Source organism: Patella vulgata, chromosome 4 (assembly GCF_932274485.2).
Source record: "Patella vulgata chromosome 4, xgPatVulg1.2, whole genome shotgun sequence".
Lineage (NCBI taxonomy): Eukaryota > Metazoa > Mollusca > Gastropoda > Patellidae > Patella > Patella vulgata.
The window spans coordinates 44287326-44306245 of NC_065882.2; the positions used below are offsets into that span (position 1 = coordinate 44287326).

The 18920-nt window shown below is 34.6% G+C and overlaps 1 protein-coding gene across 2 annotated transcripts in view; it reads right to left on the reverse strand.

Annotated features, from left to right (window-relative positions):
• LOC126818801 (peptidyl-glycine alpha-amidating monooxygenase B) overlaps positions 1-18920 on the reverse strand; it is a 53340-nt gene that overhangs the window by 13900 nt on the left and 20520 nt on the right. For both annotated transcript variants that reach the window (XM_050546373.2, XM_050546374.2), the window contains exons 14-21: positions 12985-13126; positions 11238-11348; positions 10245-10317; positions 7005-7144; positions 5549-5631; positions 5124-5315; positions 3138-3256; positions 92-203 (exon numbers count right to left, since the gene is read on the reverse strand). In XM_050546373.2, coding sequence (XP_050402330.1) covers positions 92-203; positions 3138-3256; positions 5124-5315; positions 5549-5631; positions 7005-7144; positions 10245-10317; positions 11238-11348; positions 12985-13126 — 972 coding nt within the window. The remainder of the gene's footprint in view (positions 1-91; positions 204-3137; positions 3257-5123; positions 5316-5548; positions 5632-7004; positions 7145-10244; positions 10318-11237; positions 11349-12984; positions 13127-18920) is intronic.

The window sequence follows — 18920 nt, forward strand, 5'->3', positions numbered from 1 at the left end:
ATTGTTCTCTATTGTGTCATATCAGACACAACCAATTTTCACACAAATTGAGAATAAACCCAAACAGGAAGGTACTGATACTGTAACTTACTTATAGTATCTTTATGTTGCATAGCAAATTTCCATATATTATCATCTAATTCTCCCACATAAACAGAATGATCAGATGGATTGACTGCTATGTCATGTGGATTGGATAATCCCTAAAAAAATATTTAAAAAAATAAACATTAATATTCAGGCATTTACAATGTCAACAAAAGTTTATAGCGGAGAATTACTTTATAAGCTTTAAGGATTTAATAACACATTTGAGGTCTTAAGGCATTACTTGACCTTTCACTTTAAAGCAGAACAACACTTTATATTTCAATATGTGGATAGAGAGGGAGAGGAAAAAGGATTACAAGTGCTGTAAATATGTCAAATTCACCTTGCAGAAAATACTAAAAACAAGGTGAAAGATAGCTACAGCGTAATGTAAAAAGATACCTATACAGAGCATGGAAATATGCCAATACAGCAACTATGTCTCAAAACAAACCAGCGGCTGCCAGGCAGGATACGCCCACATTTTCGAGGGATGGATAGAGAACAAGCTAAAAAGAAAGTGATTTTTCCTACAATCAAGGGCCATAATTCAGGAAGTTACTGTCCGATATGCGCGAATATCGAAAGGAACCGAGATCTTTGGGTTATAAACTTACATTTCAAGTTTCAACAAAATCGGATAAAAATTGTGACCTCTATAGGGTCCACAACCTCGATATACCATATTTTTACACTATTTGAGACCGAACGGCGGCCATTTTGTCTGTTAGTTTTGGGCTGATTTTCACGAAATTCGAACTCAGCCGTCCTTAGGGTGTAATGGTGATATGAATATACGTTTTTTTAAATCGGATAAAAATTATGACCTCTATAGGGTCCACAAGCCAAAAAACACGATTTTTAGTACAATCAGGGGCCATAATTCAGGAAGATACGTTCAGATATGCACGAATATCGAAAGGAATCGAGATCTTTGGGTTATACGCATACATTTCAAGTTTCAACAAAATCGGATAAAAATTGTGACCTCTACAGTGTTCACAGGCCAAAAACGTGATTTTTCGTACAATCAGGGGCCATAATCCATGAAGTTACAGTCCGATACATGCCAATATCGAAAAGAACCGAGATCTTAGGGTGATAAACCTATATTTCAAGTTTGATTGAAATCGGATAAAAATTGTGACCTGTAGACTGTTCAAAAACAATTGTGGACGGACAGACAGAGCGACGACAATATACGTCCACATGAAAATGTGAATCGAAATATATAAAGAGAGAGGAATCCAAAACCATTTGAATAACATAAACTTAGATGGGATCTAAGTCATAATAAACTTGATATGGTGACACCAGTAGTAGGAGTGGTTTTGTGATACCCACGACTTTGTTTTTAACCACATGAAAATGTGGGCGTATAAAAAAGATAACCATAGATAGCAGCTTAACTGGAGGTTTACCAAATTTGATAAGGATCCTTTATGCTTTCACAAGCCTTTTTGTGCACATGATATAATGCTTAAAATCAACAGGGTTCATCCTCGTCCTTTCGTTACCCTATGGTTAACACATTAACACGAGATTAGAAAACAAATCCATTCAAAACAGTAGCCTCTGTGACATTCACAAGCCAAATGTTGACGGGTGGAAAGACAAACAAAGGGACGACATATATGCTCACACTGAAATAAAAGGTTACTGGTTAGAGCTATTGTGTAAGGTCCACATCAATTTGAATGTCCACATTTCAACTTCATGCATGTACATGAATAGAATAACCAGCGTTTTTTCAAATCAGACAAAAATTGTGACCACAGTGGGACCACACGCTAAAATCGTGATTTTTTCGTACAATCAGGGACCATAATTCAGGAAGTTATGGTCCGATATGCGTGAATATCGAAAGGAGTCAAGACCTTTGGGTTATAAACATGCATTTCTAGTGCCACAACCTTGAACAGTAAATTGCGTACGAGGACGGCCATTTTGTCCGACAGTTTTGGTCAGATTTTCACGAAATTTGAACTCAACCTACATTATGGTGTGACGGTGATATCTTTTAATGTTTTCTAAAATCGGATAAAAATTGTGACCTCTACAGGGACCACAAGCTAAAAAAGTCATTTTTCGTACAATCACGAGCCATATTTCAGGTACCGGTACATGTAGTTACGGTCCAATATGCGCGAATATCAAAAGGAACCAAGACCTTTGGGTTATAAACATGTATTTTAAGTTTCATCAAAATCGGATCAAAATTGTGACCTCTAGAGGGTCCACAACCTTAATATACCATATTTCTACACTATTTGCATACAAGAGGCGGCCATTTTTTCCGGCAGTTTCGGTCCAATTTTTATGGAATTCAAAAATAAACAACATTACGTTGTAACAGTGATATATTCAAACAGTTTTTTAAATCAGATAACAATTGTGACCTCTAGAGGAACCACAAGCTAAAAACGTGACTTTTTTGTACAATTAGGGGCGATAATTCAGGAAGTTATGACCCGATATGCGCGAATACCGAAAAGAACCAAGATCTTTGGGTTATTAACATGCATATCAAGTTTGATCAAAATCAGGCGTAAATTGTGACCTCTAGAGTGTCTACAAGCTAAAACGAGATTTTTCATACCATCAGGGGGCATAATCCATGAAGTTATGGTCCGATACATGCCAATATAGTAAGAAACCGAGATCTTTGGGAGATAGACCTATAGATCTTTGGGTTATAAACTTACATTTCAAGTTTCAACAAAATCAGATAAAAATTTTGACCTCTATAGTGTTCACAAGCTAAAAAAGTGATTTTTTCGTACAATCAGGGGCCATAATCCATGAAATGAAGTCACGGTCCGATACATGCCAATATCGAAAGGAACCGAAAATTCGTTAAATTGGATAAAAATTGTGACCTGTAGACTGCCCACAGACAAATTGTGTACGGACGGAAATCCGGATGGAGTGCAGCGAAGGCATAATACGTCAAGATGAAAATGTGAGAAATTGAAAATGTGGTCGTATAAAAAAGTGTAAATAGTACAATATACCTACTAACTGTACAGCATAATAATTACAATTACCTTAGGTCTGTTCCATATTTGGAGAAGATCACCGGTTTGTAAATTCAGTGTGAAGCCTTGTACAGGATAAGTATGTGATGTATCAATTGCTGGACCATTGATAGCAAACAATATGCCATCTAAATTGTGAAACAAAATCATAAATTAAACATCTAAATCTGGCATCTGCAGGTCTTTCTTTAAGCTTTAAATGTTATATACTCTTCAAAAAAAGTAGGGGATATTCAGAAACAATACAAAACTGTATGTTAATAACAGGCCAATTGCCTACACATGAACATAAACAGTTCATATGGGCGGCTTATCTCGCAAAGAGATACACCGTCAAAGTGAAAATGGACGTTTTTGTTTTTTGTCTTAATGAGTAATTGCTCCACCAATCCTCAGAAATTCAGCAATTCGTCGAGGCATCCTCCTAATCAACCGTCCAATCACGATTTGGGGCAATCTGACCCACTCCTCTTGCAGTGCCACGGCCAATTCTTGCAGTGTTGTCGGTTGATGTTGACGTCACTGAACACGTCTCCCGATCAAATTAAACGTAACCTACTAAAGCAAAGATACACTAAACAGTAAATCTTATGCAAGAACTGATAGGAAAGTAAACATGGATAGGATAAACCAGCAAGCGGCAGTTTTCATCAACCCTTCCTTGAAGTGTCAAATTTGACAATGAACCCCTCCCATGTGTATGGTGCTATTGCGTGTCGCATGTGCAGCTAAGTGGTTCTGTTGGGGCGATAAGTTCTTCATCTGTGAGCATATTCTCAAAGCATGTCAAGTGTCCCTGACTATTTATTATATGACAACCTACATAGGTATTTGCATTTCAATATCCCCTACTTTTTTTGAAGAGTATATATGTACTATTAATTAGACATTTATTAACAAAACAAGACCATAATCAACTCTCGATGCCATCTGATGGGTCTGATTTTTAACAGATTTGAATCCGGTCTGCAGTTTGACAGCGTTTGATGATTAACCGTAAAATTGAATAATCAAGACTTTGTTTATTATCGTAACAATGGCAGTAATGGTGATCAAGGTTGGCCATAATTGTATCGCTAATATCTAGGCTCAAGGGGAATAATTTTACTGAAATTCTCAGCATAATTATCAATTTTTTAACTATTATAGCGAGTACTCTCAGCCATTTATCTAATCTTCCATAATACTGCTTTAAATATACATAATAAATATCCTTTATACAGCAAAACAAATCATTCATGACCAAATTGATTTATAATATGCATTTTTATTACTGTAAATGATAAGACAGATTTGAAATGTTGATGAAAATTACCAGCAAAATTCATGGAATTAAGAGTGCCAAGGAAAGTCAGTCCACTGAGTGTTAAAAATCTTGAGAAATGTTTTCCTTTGAGAGTGAGTGAGGTCCCCTCCCCTCCTATAAGAACTTTTTCCTAGGCAATCACCTCACTCGTTTCTGAGGTAATTTCCCGCTTCATATGGCTGTTCCATGAAATTGCAAGTTTCAAATCTAACATTAACAAGCATTCTGAGAGTATTGCTGAAACAATACATGTCCCCAGGTGGCACTTGCTTGATAGAGGCTGATACTGCCAAACATGTCTGAGAGTATATAATCTATATACATATGGATTGAACAAATTCTGTAAAACTGAAATTTTATTGAATTATTATGAAACTCTGTCAAATGACATACTGACTTTCAATCAATTACCTCAAAGATTAACCCAAAAAGTTCTGGAAAATAGACTTTTCATTGACTTTGTATAAATAAAAACATAATTCAGTAAAAACTTGATCAACAGATTTACAATGCATTCTTGTGCATTAATTCATCTGTAAATCTGCTATACCAAATTTTAATCAAATACCTCAAAGTTAAATTAAGGCTGATGTCCCCACATTCTCCCTCCAATAGATGCAGAGGTATTGTTTTCCAAAGAGCACATAGAGACAAATCCATTTTAATAGTAAAGAGTTTTAATTACTTACCATGTATAGGAGAATATTCCAGGGCAAACAGACGATCACCAAATTCTTTATGTTTGATTTGATGTCTGAAATTTCCTTCCAGATCAAAACACTGAATTCTACCATTTTCTCTATCAGCTACACAGACTAAACCTTCATTTTCTGCTAGAGTTAAACTGTGAGGTATATCAAATGCTCCTGGTGAATTTTCAGCTAATGAAAATAACAATCATTGTCAATGTTAGTAATTAACCTGCAGATAAATACATATAATATTTCAAAGTAATTCTTAACGAAAATGTGGCAAAATATTGGTCAAATACCAAATATAATCATACTAAATCCAGACTAGAAAAAACTAATAGTAATACATCAAAAAGTTCTTTAAATATTATCATCTGTAATTGAGGCAAGACGAAATGTCATACCAGATATTGATAACTTACTACTTTGTAAGACATCCAAATGACCAAATTGTTTAATAAATGTTCCATTTGCAGAAAATTTCATAATTCTTCCATTACAGTATCTATAGAATACAAAATAAATCATAAACAACAATACCCCAGTACCAAGGTTACAGGATTACTCAAGGGAATATAGTTTCAAAACCCTGACCTGTAAATATTCAGTGAATACATAACAACTAAGAAACTATTCTTCAGTATTAACATTCTTTATAAATGATGATAATATATTATTATTCCAATATATTAAAACAGTAAATGTAGATTTTCAGGACATACAAACTAAAAGCACATTTATCCAAAATCAAATAAAATCTATGAATCCTATCAGAAGTTACAGCTTTCTAAAGGTCCATACCAGTATTACTTTCTATTGATTTTATGCTGCTTTATTTAATGTCTTCCAATTGTCTGAATGTCTTAACATTACATTAACACATTCCTATCTATGAACATTAAGGATAAGATGCTCCCTATCCTACTGTTTTTGGTTTTAATTGTCTAAAGTCTTCCCAAAGAAGCCTTTTCAGCTCTTAATTTTGTTAATTTAAAAAAAGTAAATTGATTTGAAGAATGACCACTTGCAAGTTGAGATCTTAATTTACAACTGATTACAAAATTTTTATGTATTTTCTGAATAAGCTTAAGGATCTTAATCTCTTGCAATGATTTATGAAAAAACATTTTCAAGATTTCATGCAATCTTATTGTAATATTTAAATCAAAAGTGTTCGCCAATTTTAAATTCAAATATACTCTTTAAAAAAAGTAGGGGATATTCAGAAACAATACAAAACTGCGGAAATGCACTGCTGTTTTTATTAGAGGTAACCAGTGTATGTTAATAACAGGCCAATTGCCTACACATGAACATAAACAGTTCATATGGGTGGCTTATCTGACAGCCTCAAAGAGATACACCATCAAAAGTGAAAATGGACGTTTTTGATTTTTGTCTTAATAATGAGTAATTGCTCCACCAATCCTCAGACATTCAGCAATTCGTGGTGGCATGCTCCTAATCAACTGTCCAATCACGATTTGGGGCAATCTGACCCACTCCTCTTGCAGTGCCACAGCCAATTCTTGCAGTGTTGTCGGTTGACGTTGACGAACACGCCTCCCGATCAAATTAAACGTAACACACTAAAGCAAAGATACGCTAAACAGTAAATCTTATTCAAGAACCGATAGGAAAGCAAACATGGGTAGGATAAACCAGCACGAGGCAGTTTTCATCAACCCTTCCTTGAAGTGTCAAATTTGACAATGAACCCGTCCACGTGTATGGCACTTTTGCGTGCAGCTCAGTGGTTCTGTTGGGGCGATAAGTTCTTCATCTGTGAACATACTCTCAAAGCATATCACAACCTGCATAGGTATTTGCATTTCAATATCCCCTACTTTTTTGAAGAGTATATTATGGAAAACTTACCCATCAGAAACATAGAAATCTCCATTAGAGAGGACAGCTATATCAGTTGGTTTACAGAAATGTTTTTCATCAGTTTTTGGTACAAATTTTTCTCCTAAAACTAAATCAGGTGCATCTTTACCTGGTGGAAATCTTAATACCTGTATCAATAAAATGTAGATATACATACCACCAATTCAATCACCTTAAAGGGACCTCTAACTGAGGTTAATCAAATATAAACATTACTTATACAGAGTATCTCTTTAATTAAAGAGCACAATATAAAGAGGATAGGATTAGGTTTAACAAGCAATCTTTCACATGTAATATCTCTGTTTTCTGGTCCATCCAAATAAAAATGTATTTATGTAGATTATTTAAACATACATTATGCAAAAGCTAAATATGATTATTGCAAGTCTTTATTTAGGGTTCAGATGTCATAGAAATTATTAATTAGATCTTTATTTACACAACAAGCACAAATCAACTCTGTAGACCCACAGAAGGCTTGGATTCAACTTGGATTTAAACAGGATTTCATTGATTGATTAAATTTTTAAATGGCGTCGTAAGCGGAGATTAACCGTTACGTTGACGTCATACTCCCGGAAATTCTAGATCGAGGCTAAATGATAGAGTGTACGAAGCGAGGCCGCATGTCAGTCAATTTGATTGAAAGTTCGATATATACGGCCTTGATATTATGTTTAGTTGTGCTTAAAGTTACAATTTCATATTTTTAAGTTATATTTTTAAAATGTATTAAAATAAAGCCCTAAAATAGATGGTATCTATAAACAGTCCTACTCTGTTAAAGAATAATCCTATTAATCCTATAATTCACTATTGCCAGTTGAGAAATTGGCAAAGATATCATTTTCATCTTCAAATTCAAACGTTTGAAGATAGCTACTCCATAGAGGAGAATAGAAAACAAGGGAGGTAATTGTGTTATTATTTCTGGTGTAAATGAGTTTTGAGTGTGAGAATGACACCTATGATCGTATAATAGTGAGTTGACAACCTACGGAGCAAAAGAAATAGAAATAATTATGTTTTGACTTTCTTAGAAAATATGAAATTGTAACTTTAAAATGAGAGTTTGAATGTCGGTATTATACGCTCTTCTGTCACTTGCGTTTACAGAAAAATTATGGAAATTGATAAACATCGCAGCTAACATCACCCCAGTTGAATTGCAGCCCCATTGGATCAAGCTGTTTCCTATAGTATTTGTCTGCTTCGGGAGTTACGTAGGCCTACCAGTTACAGTACAAGAGTACACGCTGGCTAACAAGAAGTTGGCTAATATTATGCCTCATTGATTTGGTCCATTCCTTTCAAACTTTCGCTTATCTATATATTAAAAGTCTTATTTTTAATTTGTAGTAAAAATAAATGTGATACGAATTGAATTGCAACCCTGTCTCAAACCGTATAGGCTAACGGTACCACAGCCATTGAAAACGTTACTTGATAATCAAGATTATGTGGGTGGAGTTAACGCCTGTCAATCAAACGATCCGCCATTCTCGTAGACGGTGAAGAGACATGTACAGTTGACTCCTACTTCTAGTCAAAAATTACAATGGTGATAACTTTGTTCAGAATAAAGTAATTTGACTGAAATTTTCAATTTATTCTTCTTTCATCATCTATTTTTGAACTGTTATAGCAAGAATGGCCAACTCTCTATTAAAATCTCCCATAATGTATCTTTAACAGTTTCATTTGTTTGAAGTTGGAAATACATGAAAAGCTTTTTAATGAATAAGATCACTATTCATTCCAATTTAGGCAACACAAATAAAATAAGTTGTTTCTCGGGCACCGCCCGCACGCAAAATTGGTTGCGCGTGCAGCCTATTTATTAGTCTTGATGAAAAATAAAAAATATGTAACGCCCGCCCGAACATCGATAAGCAAGTCATAAAAAGAATATGCCGCATGTATCTACATGCCCCATACGTGAATATCCATTCAAATGTATTAAACTGATTCAGATGTACGGGTCTTTTTTATTGATATCGAAAGAACCTCCATTTTTGTATCACGTGATTTTAATTACCTCCCCTTGTGAACTAGAATTTGATTCGTGTTAAACACCGAAAGTCATTGACAACAATGCAATGTATTTCAATCATTCGATCTTAATCGGCTCATTATTGCCGGCTTCAGTCGGTCCATGTTTGAAAAAATCCTACGTATAAAACAATGAATCGTAGAACAGGTTAATTATTATAACTTGTGGCTACGAATACGATACGATGATAGTCACCATACCTTAGTCAGAATCTGGGTCATTAGCACATTTAACGGTAGTTTTGATAATCCGGAAAATAATAATTGGATTACACATTTGATGGTGTTACTGACGAGTTGTTAGTTAAATTTAAATAGTCATTCGATATAAACCCCAGATAGAACACCGAATATCCTGAGAAACACATTTATTCCCGAATCCCGATGACACGTGACATGCATTGGCTGGAATTAGGTCAATCATTATAAACCAGCGATACTAGATTTAGATCGAAGTGTCGTTTACCGTGATGATTATTTTTGATACACATGCTGACAGAGGCTTACTCTTTAAAATATTGTCGTTATTATGGACGGTTATTAATAGTCGTACGGAATTTTATTTTAAACCAATTTCAATTATGTTTGTCACCATTACCGTTAGTAAGCTACATTACGTGAATTAAATATGGAAAATTATTTTCCTTTCAGTCAGTGTTCAGTGTTTGAGTTGACTTGATTTTTGGGTTTATGTTCTAAGTATGTACAATATATAACTGAAAGCAAAACCGTAGACAAGTAATGACTTTCTCATTAAAAAAAAAAAATACAAGGCCGCCCTCCCGCCCCAACAATTTTCAACAATAGGCAAATTTTATTTTGCACCATCCTCTAGCCAGAAATGAGGTAAAAAAAAAAATAAACCGCCCTCCCCCCCTACAGTTTCAGCTGTCAGTTGCCCGAGAAACAAGACATTTATTTTGTGTAGCCTTATGGAGAAAAACAGCTAATAAAAATATGAAAAGTCAAAACAATAATATCTCTAACATAACAGGTCCATCTCTTGTAGTTTTTCTGCTACTAAGTACTTAAGCTTACATATTTGCTACTCAAGAATGATATCGAACATGCCATGCGCTGTGAACTTAGTACAGTCATAACAGTATTCCGAAGTGAACGGGTAAGTGAAATAATATGGTAGCCATAGTTTCAGACAGAAAATATAAATCATACCTGATGTAAACCCACATCTGTTACCCATATATTTTTCTGTTTATCAACAGCCAGACCATGAGGCATGAAAAACCTGAAAAAAAATTAATTTATCAGTATTTTCCTAGCACTAGAATGTTCATTAAATGGAATTTGTAACATGGATGGGAAATCTTCCTTTGTTCTTTTCTTTGAATAAGCAGATTGTTTTCCCTCTAGTAGATTGGGTGGAGCTTAACCGTGCAATAACTAGACTTGTAACATGTATGAGAAATCTTCCTTTGTTCTTTTCGTTGAATAAGCAGATTGTTTTCCCTCTAGTAGATTGGGTGGAGCTTAACCGTGCAATAACTAGACATGTTCAATGTTATTGCACACTTTTGCTGGTTTACACTAGTTTTAGTAGAAATCATATAGAGAAGTGGGGTGGGTTTTCTGTGCAATAACAATAAGCATGTTGAGCAGTTGTCAATGTTACAAGTCATTTATAGCACACTTCATTCGTTAACAGGTTTAACCCCACGGCCTTCGGCCTCTGGTTAAAACTGTTAACTCATGAAAGCCGTGCTATAAATATAACATGTTCAATCTTATTGCCCTCTTTTGCTGGTTTACACTAGTTTTAATAGAAATCATATAGTGAAGTGGGGTGGGTTTTCTGTGCAATAACAACAAGCATGTTGAGCAGGTGTCAATGTTACAAGTCATTTATAGCACGCTTCATGAGTTAACTCATGAAAGCTGTGCTATAAGTATAACATAGATAATGGATGACAAAATTGGTATATATAAGTGTTTATACATGCAAAAATGGAAATGAATTACATGTCACTTAGGGTAAGGTCAACACATGTTCATATGTGCTTAAATAACTGGACCAGTTCTTGTTCAGGCTGAATACAGTTCAATTCGTTTACACTACTGAAAATTTTGCAGATTGGTACCAGCTGTAACTGAGAACCATTCCAGTTGTGTTGTGTGAATGAGCTTATAGTGTATGTTTATACTACTTACTGTTTGCTGCCAAATGATCTAAGAACTTTACCATCTTTACTAAATACTATAATAGCTTCTTCTTTAATAGGATCATTCTTTTGTTGAAATTGATTATAAATATCAAAGGAACTGTAAAGAATATGGTATATGGTATAGATATAGTTTCATTCTGAAATTCATTAAGATTTTATTTTGTTTTATTAATTTCTACCAAAGAGATTTGGAAATGAAATGGGGTTTGACGTCCTATTGTTCTGCTCCAAACTGGGCTAATGAAGACCGGCATACGCCATACAGTGTGCTATGAAGGAAATTTTGCCCGGTCAGCGGCACTACAGCCTACTCTTATATCGAATTCCAACTGTCACGTGATCTTTTACATGCTTGCCGATGTGTACACAGGACCTCGGTTTTTCATCCCATCTGAACGACTAGACAGCTGTCCTTGTCAGGCCCTACCTTCTGCATCACTGACAAGGGGAACCATGCCGGAAAATTTGGATGAACTTTCTCGGCCAATGCAGGGATCGAAAAACAGATTAGGGATGAATTAAAGGTTTTAAAGCTATCTGCAAACTGCCGCCCCGCCTGCCATTCATGACCGTAAAACAATATTTTCAGGATTATTTCTGTTGTGTCTGCGAGTGAAGAGAGGAAAGCCCTCACTGCAGACAACATATTGTAACACATGTTCTGATTGGTCTAGACTTGATGGAATTCAAAGTGAGTCATACCAGTGTATCACCAAGGGAAGCAGGGAAAGCTTTCAGTACTCACAGCACATGTTCAGAGTGGAATTCTTAAAGCGCCATGCCAATTGGGATAAAGACATTATTATCTTGGCTAGAAAACCGGCCAGTCGGGTTCAAAGAGTTCAGGCTTCATTTTACATGTTTTATTGCAATATTAATTAAGTTGTCCAGGAAGACAACAAGGGATGTCACATATTTTTTTTTTGTCAGTAATCAAAACACTTACTACACACTAAAATCTGATAAAGAATAATACCTATTAAGTAATTACCAGAAAATCATTAGAATTTGATTGGCTTTTAGTTCTTCCTGATGCTAACATTTAGTATACAAAAATTCAATATCATGGTTTTAGCTGTTCAACTTATCGAATGATAACTTTGGCCTGTAGAGTGTCCACAAGATTTTTCAAAGTAAACAAGGGCCAAAACTCGGGCAATATTTATCGGAAACCATTGGAAATCCATAAGATTCATCATCTTATCTCCTTAAAAACGGGGTACAAATTTATTCAGATATTAACTTTAGCCTCTAGATCGTTCACAAAATTTTTCAAAGTGATCAAGGGCCATAAATCTGGCAGTAATTTTTGGAAATCGTTGAAAATCAACACTTTTCTTTTTCTCATGGCCTTAAACACTGTGTATAAATTTATAGTTAATCGGATATTTACTCAAGCCTCTAGAGCTGCACCGATGAACAGACAACAATATACAACATTTCAACGTTGGTGTAAAAAAGTAAAAATTCACACAATTGAATTAAAATGTGTATCTTCATATTACTGGTTTATAGATTCTCTCTTCTCTTTGAAGTCTTAATTTTAGGCACTGTGATTATTTAAATTCATTCTTGCCCAAGCATCTGATCACGAGCTAGCTGAAAAATCAGTCAACTTTTTAAAGATGTTGTTAGTCCTACCTTTAGTATAAATAGCAGAAAACAAGAAATCAAAGCAGCGTCAAATAATTAGCCTGTAAGTTTACAATATCAATCACAGTTTATATACTTACTATTGATCCCACTGTCTAGAACCTCGGTGAAATACATAAACCAAACCATCATCATCAGTAGCTACACCACTCACTTGACCAATTTCTACATTCTCGTTAGGCCATTGACTTTCAAATATCAGATCTGTTTCCTTGCTTTGTCCTAAAATTGAATGACAATAAACAATTATACCTATATGGAAATCAAACTATATCAAATCTCTTTCTTCCACTAACCACTAATAAATATATTTACAGAAAAAGCATGGAAGAATACATTTTAAACTTACATAAGAAATGTTTACAGTAAAAACATTCACACATTGTGAATAAAATTGTTATTTCATGTTTATATAGGTGTCATAATTTCTTTGATGGGTGCATGCCATAAAAATGTCTTTTTAAATTATTCTTGCATTTTCAACTGATAATAGTAGTAAGATTTTCAAAGAAATTTCTGGCATAATGATTAATAACTTTTTAAATAGAATTAGGCTTTAAACATGCACATATCTATAAAATCAGAAGGGGTACAACAAAAATTAATGCAAATTTTAAACAAAGAAAACCGCCAAAAATTAAAAATAAACAATAACACAACATCCATTATTTTTCAATTCATGACAACATCTCTTTTATTACATCTTCTTTCTACAACCTCTACGGACAAAAATTGTTTTACCCACCAAATAAGTCTAAGTCAAAAGCATGTGTCTTGTCTTGTAGAGCTAGAGTACAATTTTTTATTGATATGATCTTTCACCAATTACATGGTAATATGAAAATATATTGTGATATTTTACTAATATATCCAAAAGAACAAGCTGACATCTGTTTAAATATCAGTAATCATTTTGTATCAAAACACAATGTACATAGATTGTTACTGTAAATTATAATTTATACCATTGCTCAGCTGTATATTGTCATACACATGATCTACTGGTACTTATAGGGTTTGGAATTCCAGGTTGACTTGAATCAATAATACATCTGATTGCATGCTTTTAAGATTTAAGACTTTACTGTATACGTTAGAATGGAATCCAGTTTTGAAAAGGACAGCCTATAAGATGTTTCGTCCACGATGGGCAGAAGTTTTAATTAGGCTTGCACATGCAGAAGGTAGGCGTGTACATGTGAATAGCTTTATCTATAACAACCAGTTGCTACACTATACCAGCATTTGCCAGGCATGATACGCCACATTTTGCAAGAGATGGATAGAGAACAAGCTAAAAACAAAAGTGATTTTTCGTACAACCAGAGGCCATAATCCAGAAAGTTATGGCCTGAAATGCGCAAATATGAAAAGGGACTGATATCTTTGGGAAATAAAGATATATTTTAAGTTTCATTAAAATCGGATAAAAATTGTGACCTCTAGAGGGTCCACAACCTTTGTATTACATACTTTTACACAATTTGCGTACAAAGAGTGGCTATTTTGTCAGACAGTTCCATTTCGATTTTCCCAAAATTTGAATTCAACCTTCATTATGGTGGAATGGTGATATGTTCAAACGTTTTTTAAAATCGGATAAAAAATTGTAACCTCTAGAGAATCCACAAGCTAAAAATGTAATTTTCCAAACAATCAGAGGCCCTAATCCAGGAAGTTACGTTCAGATATGTGCGATTATCAAAAGGAACAAAGATCTTTGTGATATAAACATAAATTTAAAGTTTCATCAAAATCGGATAAAAATTGTGGTCTCTAGAGGGTCCACAACCAAGATATACCATATTTTTACACTATTTACGTACGGGGGACAGTTTTGGTCCGATTTTCACAAAATTCGAACTCAACCATCATTTGTGTATCGGTGGTATATTCACACGTTTTTTTGTCCTCTGCAGGGACCACAAGCTAAAAATGAGATTTATCATACAATCAAGGAACATAATTCAGGAAGATACGATCCAATATGCACGAATATCAAAAGAAACCAAAGATCTTTGGGTTATAAACATGTATTTCAAGTTTCATCAACATCGGATCAAAATTGTGACTTGTAGAGGGTCCACAACCTTGATATACCAGATGTTTACACTATTTGCGTACGAGGGGCAGCCATTTTGTCCCGCAGTGTTGGTCTGATTTTCACGAAATTCAAGCTCAACCATCATTAGGGTGTAACGGTGATGTATTCAAATGTTTTTTTTTAAACTGGATAAAAATTGTTACCTCTAGAGGGACCACATGCTAAAAACGCGATTTTCGTACAATCAAGGGCCATAATCCAGGATCCAATATGCGCGAATATCGAAAGGAACCAAGATATTTGGGTTATAAGCATGCATTTCAAGTTTCCTCAAAATCAGGTAAAAATTGTGACCTCTAGAGTGTCCATAAGCTAAAAAGTGATTTTTGGTACAATCAGGGGCCATAATCCAAGATGTTATGGTCTGATACATACCAATATCGATAGGAACCAAGATCTTTGGGAGATGGACCTATATTTTAAGTTTCGTCAAAATTGGATAAAAATTGTGACCTGCAGATTGTCCACAAACAAATTGTGGATGGACATCCGGACGGACAGGGGCAACGGCATATTACGTCCACATGAAAATGTGGGCGTATAAAAAGGGGATTGGTCATATTAGGTATACTAACTATGTTTGTAGACAAGCCAGTGTGTCTAGGTGCAAGAGCATTTCTTATACACAGTATTTAAAATATTTTTTCAAAAGTATCTATGGCAAACTGACCTTTGTGTCTAATAAATGCATGCATCTAATGTAATATATGTAACAATAGGCGATAAACGAGTTTCTAAATATAGATTCATTGTAGTACAAAATGCGACATAAACAATTTTGTGAAGTCATGATTGTAGAGTATGGTTGAATTTCAGCTTTTAAAAATTTATCCTTGTGAAAGCTAGTCATTACTTAAAGATACATTATGGGAGATTCGATAACGAGTTGGCAGTTCTCACTATAATAGTTAAAAACTAGATAACGTAAAGGCAATTTGCTGAAAATTTCACTATGATCCGAGTCTCGATTATCTATTTAATCGAGAAGGAAAGTTATGAAGTAAATCGGCTCACAATCCACTTAAGATCGCATGCTAGCGATGCCATCTAGAGTTGATTATGGTCTGGATAAGTTAATTAATGTCTAATTAATAATTTAGATAACATTTCAGGCCTAAAGAAAGACCTGCAATAGACAGATTTAGCTCTTGCATAATGTATGTTTAATTCATTCTGTTTTTTTGAGTCTGGTGCACTGTTCCTAATCGCCTGTTTTTTGTCGACTTTAGCCGATTGATGTTTTAATTAGCGGATTGGTAAATCAATGAATCGGCCACTATGGTATCATAAATAAATCTAATTTCAGCTAAATTACAACGGGTTAATTATTACTTGTTAGTTAAGTAGTCAATCAACTGGCTTGTCGGCTACAACAACAGTCATGCCATAGTGAGAATTGGCCATATAATCCAAGTAATTAGCACATTTAACGATAGTTTTGATAATCTGGTAAACCAGCGGCTGCCAGGCAAGATACACCCACATTTTGCAAGAGATGGATAGAGAACAAGCTAAAAACAAGAAGCGATTTTCTGTCCAATCAGGGGACATAATCCAGGAAGTTACGGTCTGAAATGCGCAAATATTGAAAAGGACTGGGATATAAAGATATAAAGATACATTTTAAGTTTCATCAAAATCTAATAAAAATTGTGACTTCTAGAGGGTCCACACGCTAAAAATGTGATTTTTCAAACAATCAGGGGCCATAATCCCGGAAGTTACAGTCTGATATGCACGAATATCGACAGGAACCAAGATCTTTGGATTATAATCATACATTCTAAGTCTCATCAAAATTGGATAAAAATTGTGACTTCTAGAGGGTCCACAACCTTGGTATTACATACTTTTGCACTATCTGCGTATAAGAAATGAAATGAAATGTGGTTTAACGTCCTACTGTTCTGCTCCTATACTGGGCTAATGAAGACGGGCATACGCCATACAGTGTGCTATGAGGGAAATTTTGCGCGGGCAGCGGCACTATCGCCTACTCTTATATCGAATTCCAACTGCCAAAGGATCTTTTACGTGCATTCTAATGTATACACGGGACCTCGGTTTTCCGTGTCATCCGAAGGACTAGACAGCTGTCCTTGTTCTGCGTATAAGGAGCAACCATTCATTGATATGTAAACATTTTTTAAAATTGAATACAAATTGTGACTTCTAGCGGGTCCACAAGCTAAAAATGTGATTTTTCGAACAATCAGGGTCCATAAACTAGGAGGTTACGTTTGGATATGCGAGATTATCAAAAGATACCAAGATATTTGTGATATAAACATAAATTTAAAGTTTCATCAAAATTGGTTCAAAATTGTGGCCTCTAGAGGGTCCACAACCTTGATTATACCATATAATTACACTATTTGCGTACGGGGTGCGGCCATTTTGTTCGGCAGGTTTGGTCCAATTTTCACGAAATTCAAGCTCAACCATAATTAGGGTGTAACGGTGATATATTCAAACGTTTATTTTTTAAACTGGATAAAAATTGTTACCTCTAGAGGAACCACATACAATCAAGGGCCATAATTCAGGAATTTACGATCCGATATGCGCGAATATCGAAAGGAACCAAGATATTTGGGTTATAAACATGTATTTCAAGTTTCATCAATATCGGATCAGAATTGTTACCTTTGTGTACGAGGGGAGACCATTTTGTCTGACTGTTTTGGTCCGATTTTCACGAAATTCAAACTCAACCGTCATTACGGTGATATATATTCGAACAGTTTTTGAAATTGGATAATAATTGTGACCTATATTGGACCACAAACTAAAAAATCAGATGAAAATTGTGATCTCTAGAGTGTCCACAAGCTAAAAACATAATCCATAAAGTTTTAATCCAATACATGCCAATATCAAAAGGAACCAAGATCTTTCTGAGATAAACCTATATTTCAAGTTTCGTCAAAAATCGGATAAGAATTGTGACCATGTTGAGTGTCCACAAACAAATTGCGGACAGGCGGATGGACAGAGGCGATGACAATATACGTCCACATGAAAATGTGGGCGTATAAAAAACAAAACAAGCCTGCTGACTATTCATAACAGGTTCAGTAAGCTATCTTCGTGAAAATATGCCAAGTGGCGAAAATAGGCGATCTTGGCATGGCTTGCTAATCGCATGTCTTTGACGCTTCGTATGAATTCTAGGTACCGGTAGATATTAAAATAATAATTGGATGATATATTGATGGATTCACTGACCAGTTGTTTCAAGTAGTAAAATTTAAATCTTCATTGAATATAATCCCAATAGAATATGGAATACACCGAGAAACTGTCATTAATAATATATTTTCTTCACAGAAAATTAGGTAAATAAACCAGTTTTAATAGCGTTTACCATTATATTTTATTTTAAACAAACCCTGACAGAGGCTTATTTTTAAAAATAGTCGTACGGAATTTGATTTTAAAGCAATTTCCATTATGGTTGTCACATGGTTATTGTGCTATTTATCTATCATCGAAGAATGAATAAACAAAATAGAAAAAATACAACAAATTATGTTATGAAGAAATGCAACAAGTCGGTACATGAATTAAATATTTTTGTGGTAATCACATACATTAGAATACAACATCCTCCATAACAAATTACCAAGAATTATTTTGTTGAAGTCTGGAAATATTGAAGGGAATGGAAGCTATTAACCCATTTCCTACCGGGACCTCATTTGACCCAATTCTGGCCGGTTCATTTCAAATTGGATTAAGAAATCGGGTCTGGTGTGCCAATTACGTAGGTAATTATTTGATAATTTATGCTTTGTGAATTAAAAATCTTATTATTTGACAATTTTTCTGAAATATAATGATATCCCTTGGTATTTGAATCGTATATTTAGTTACTCATTCATGTTCATCTCCTAGTAATAGTTTACAATA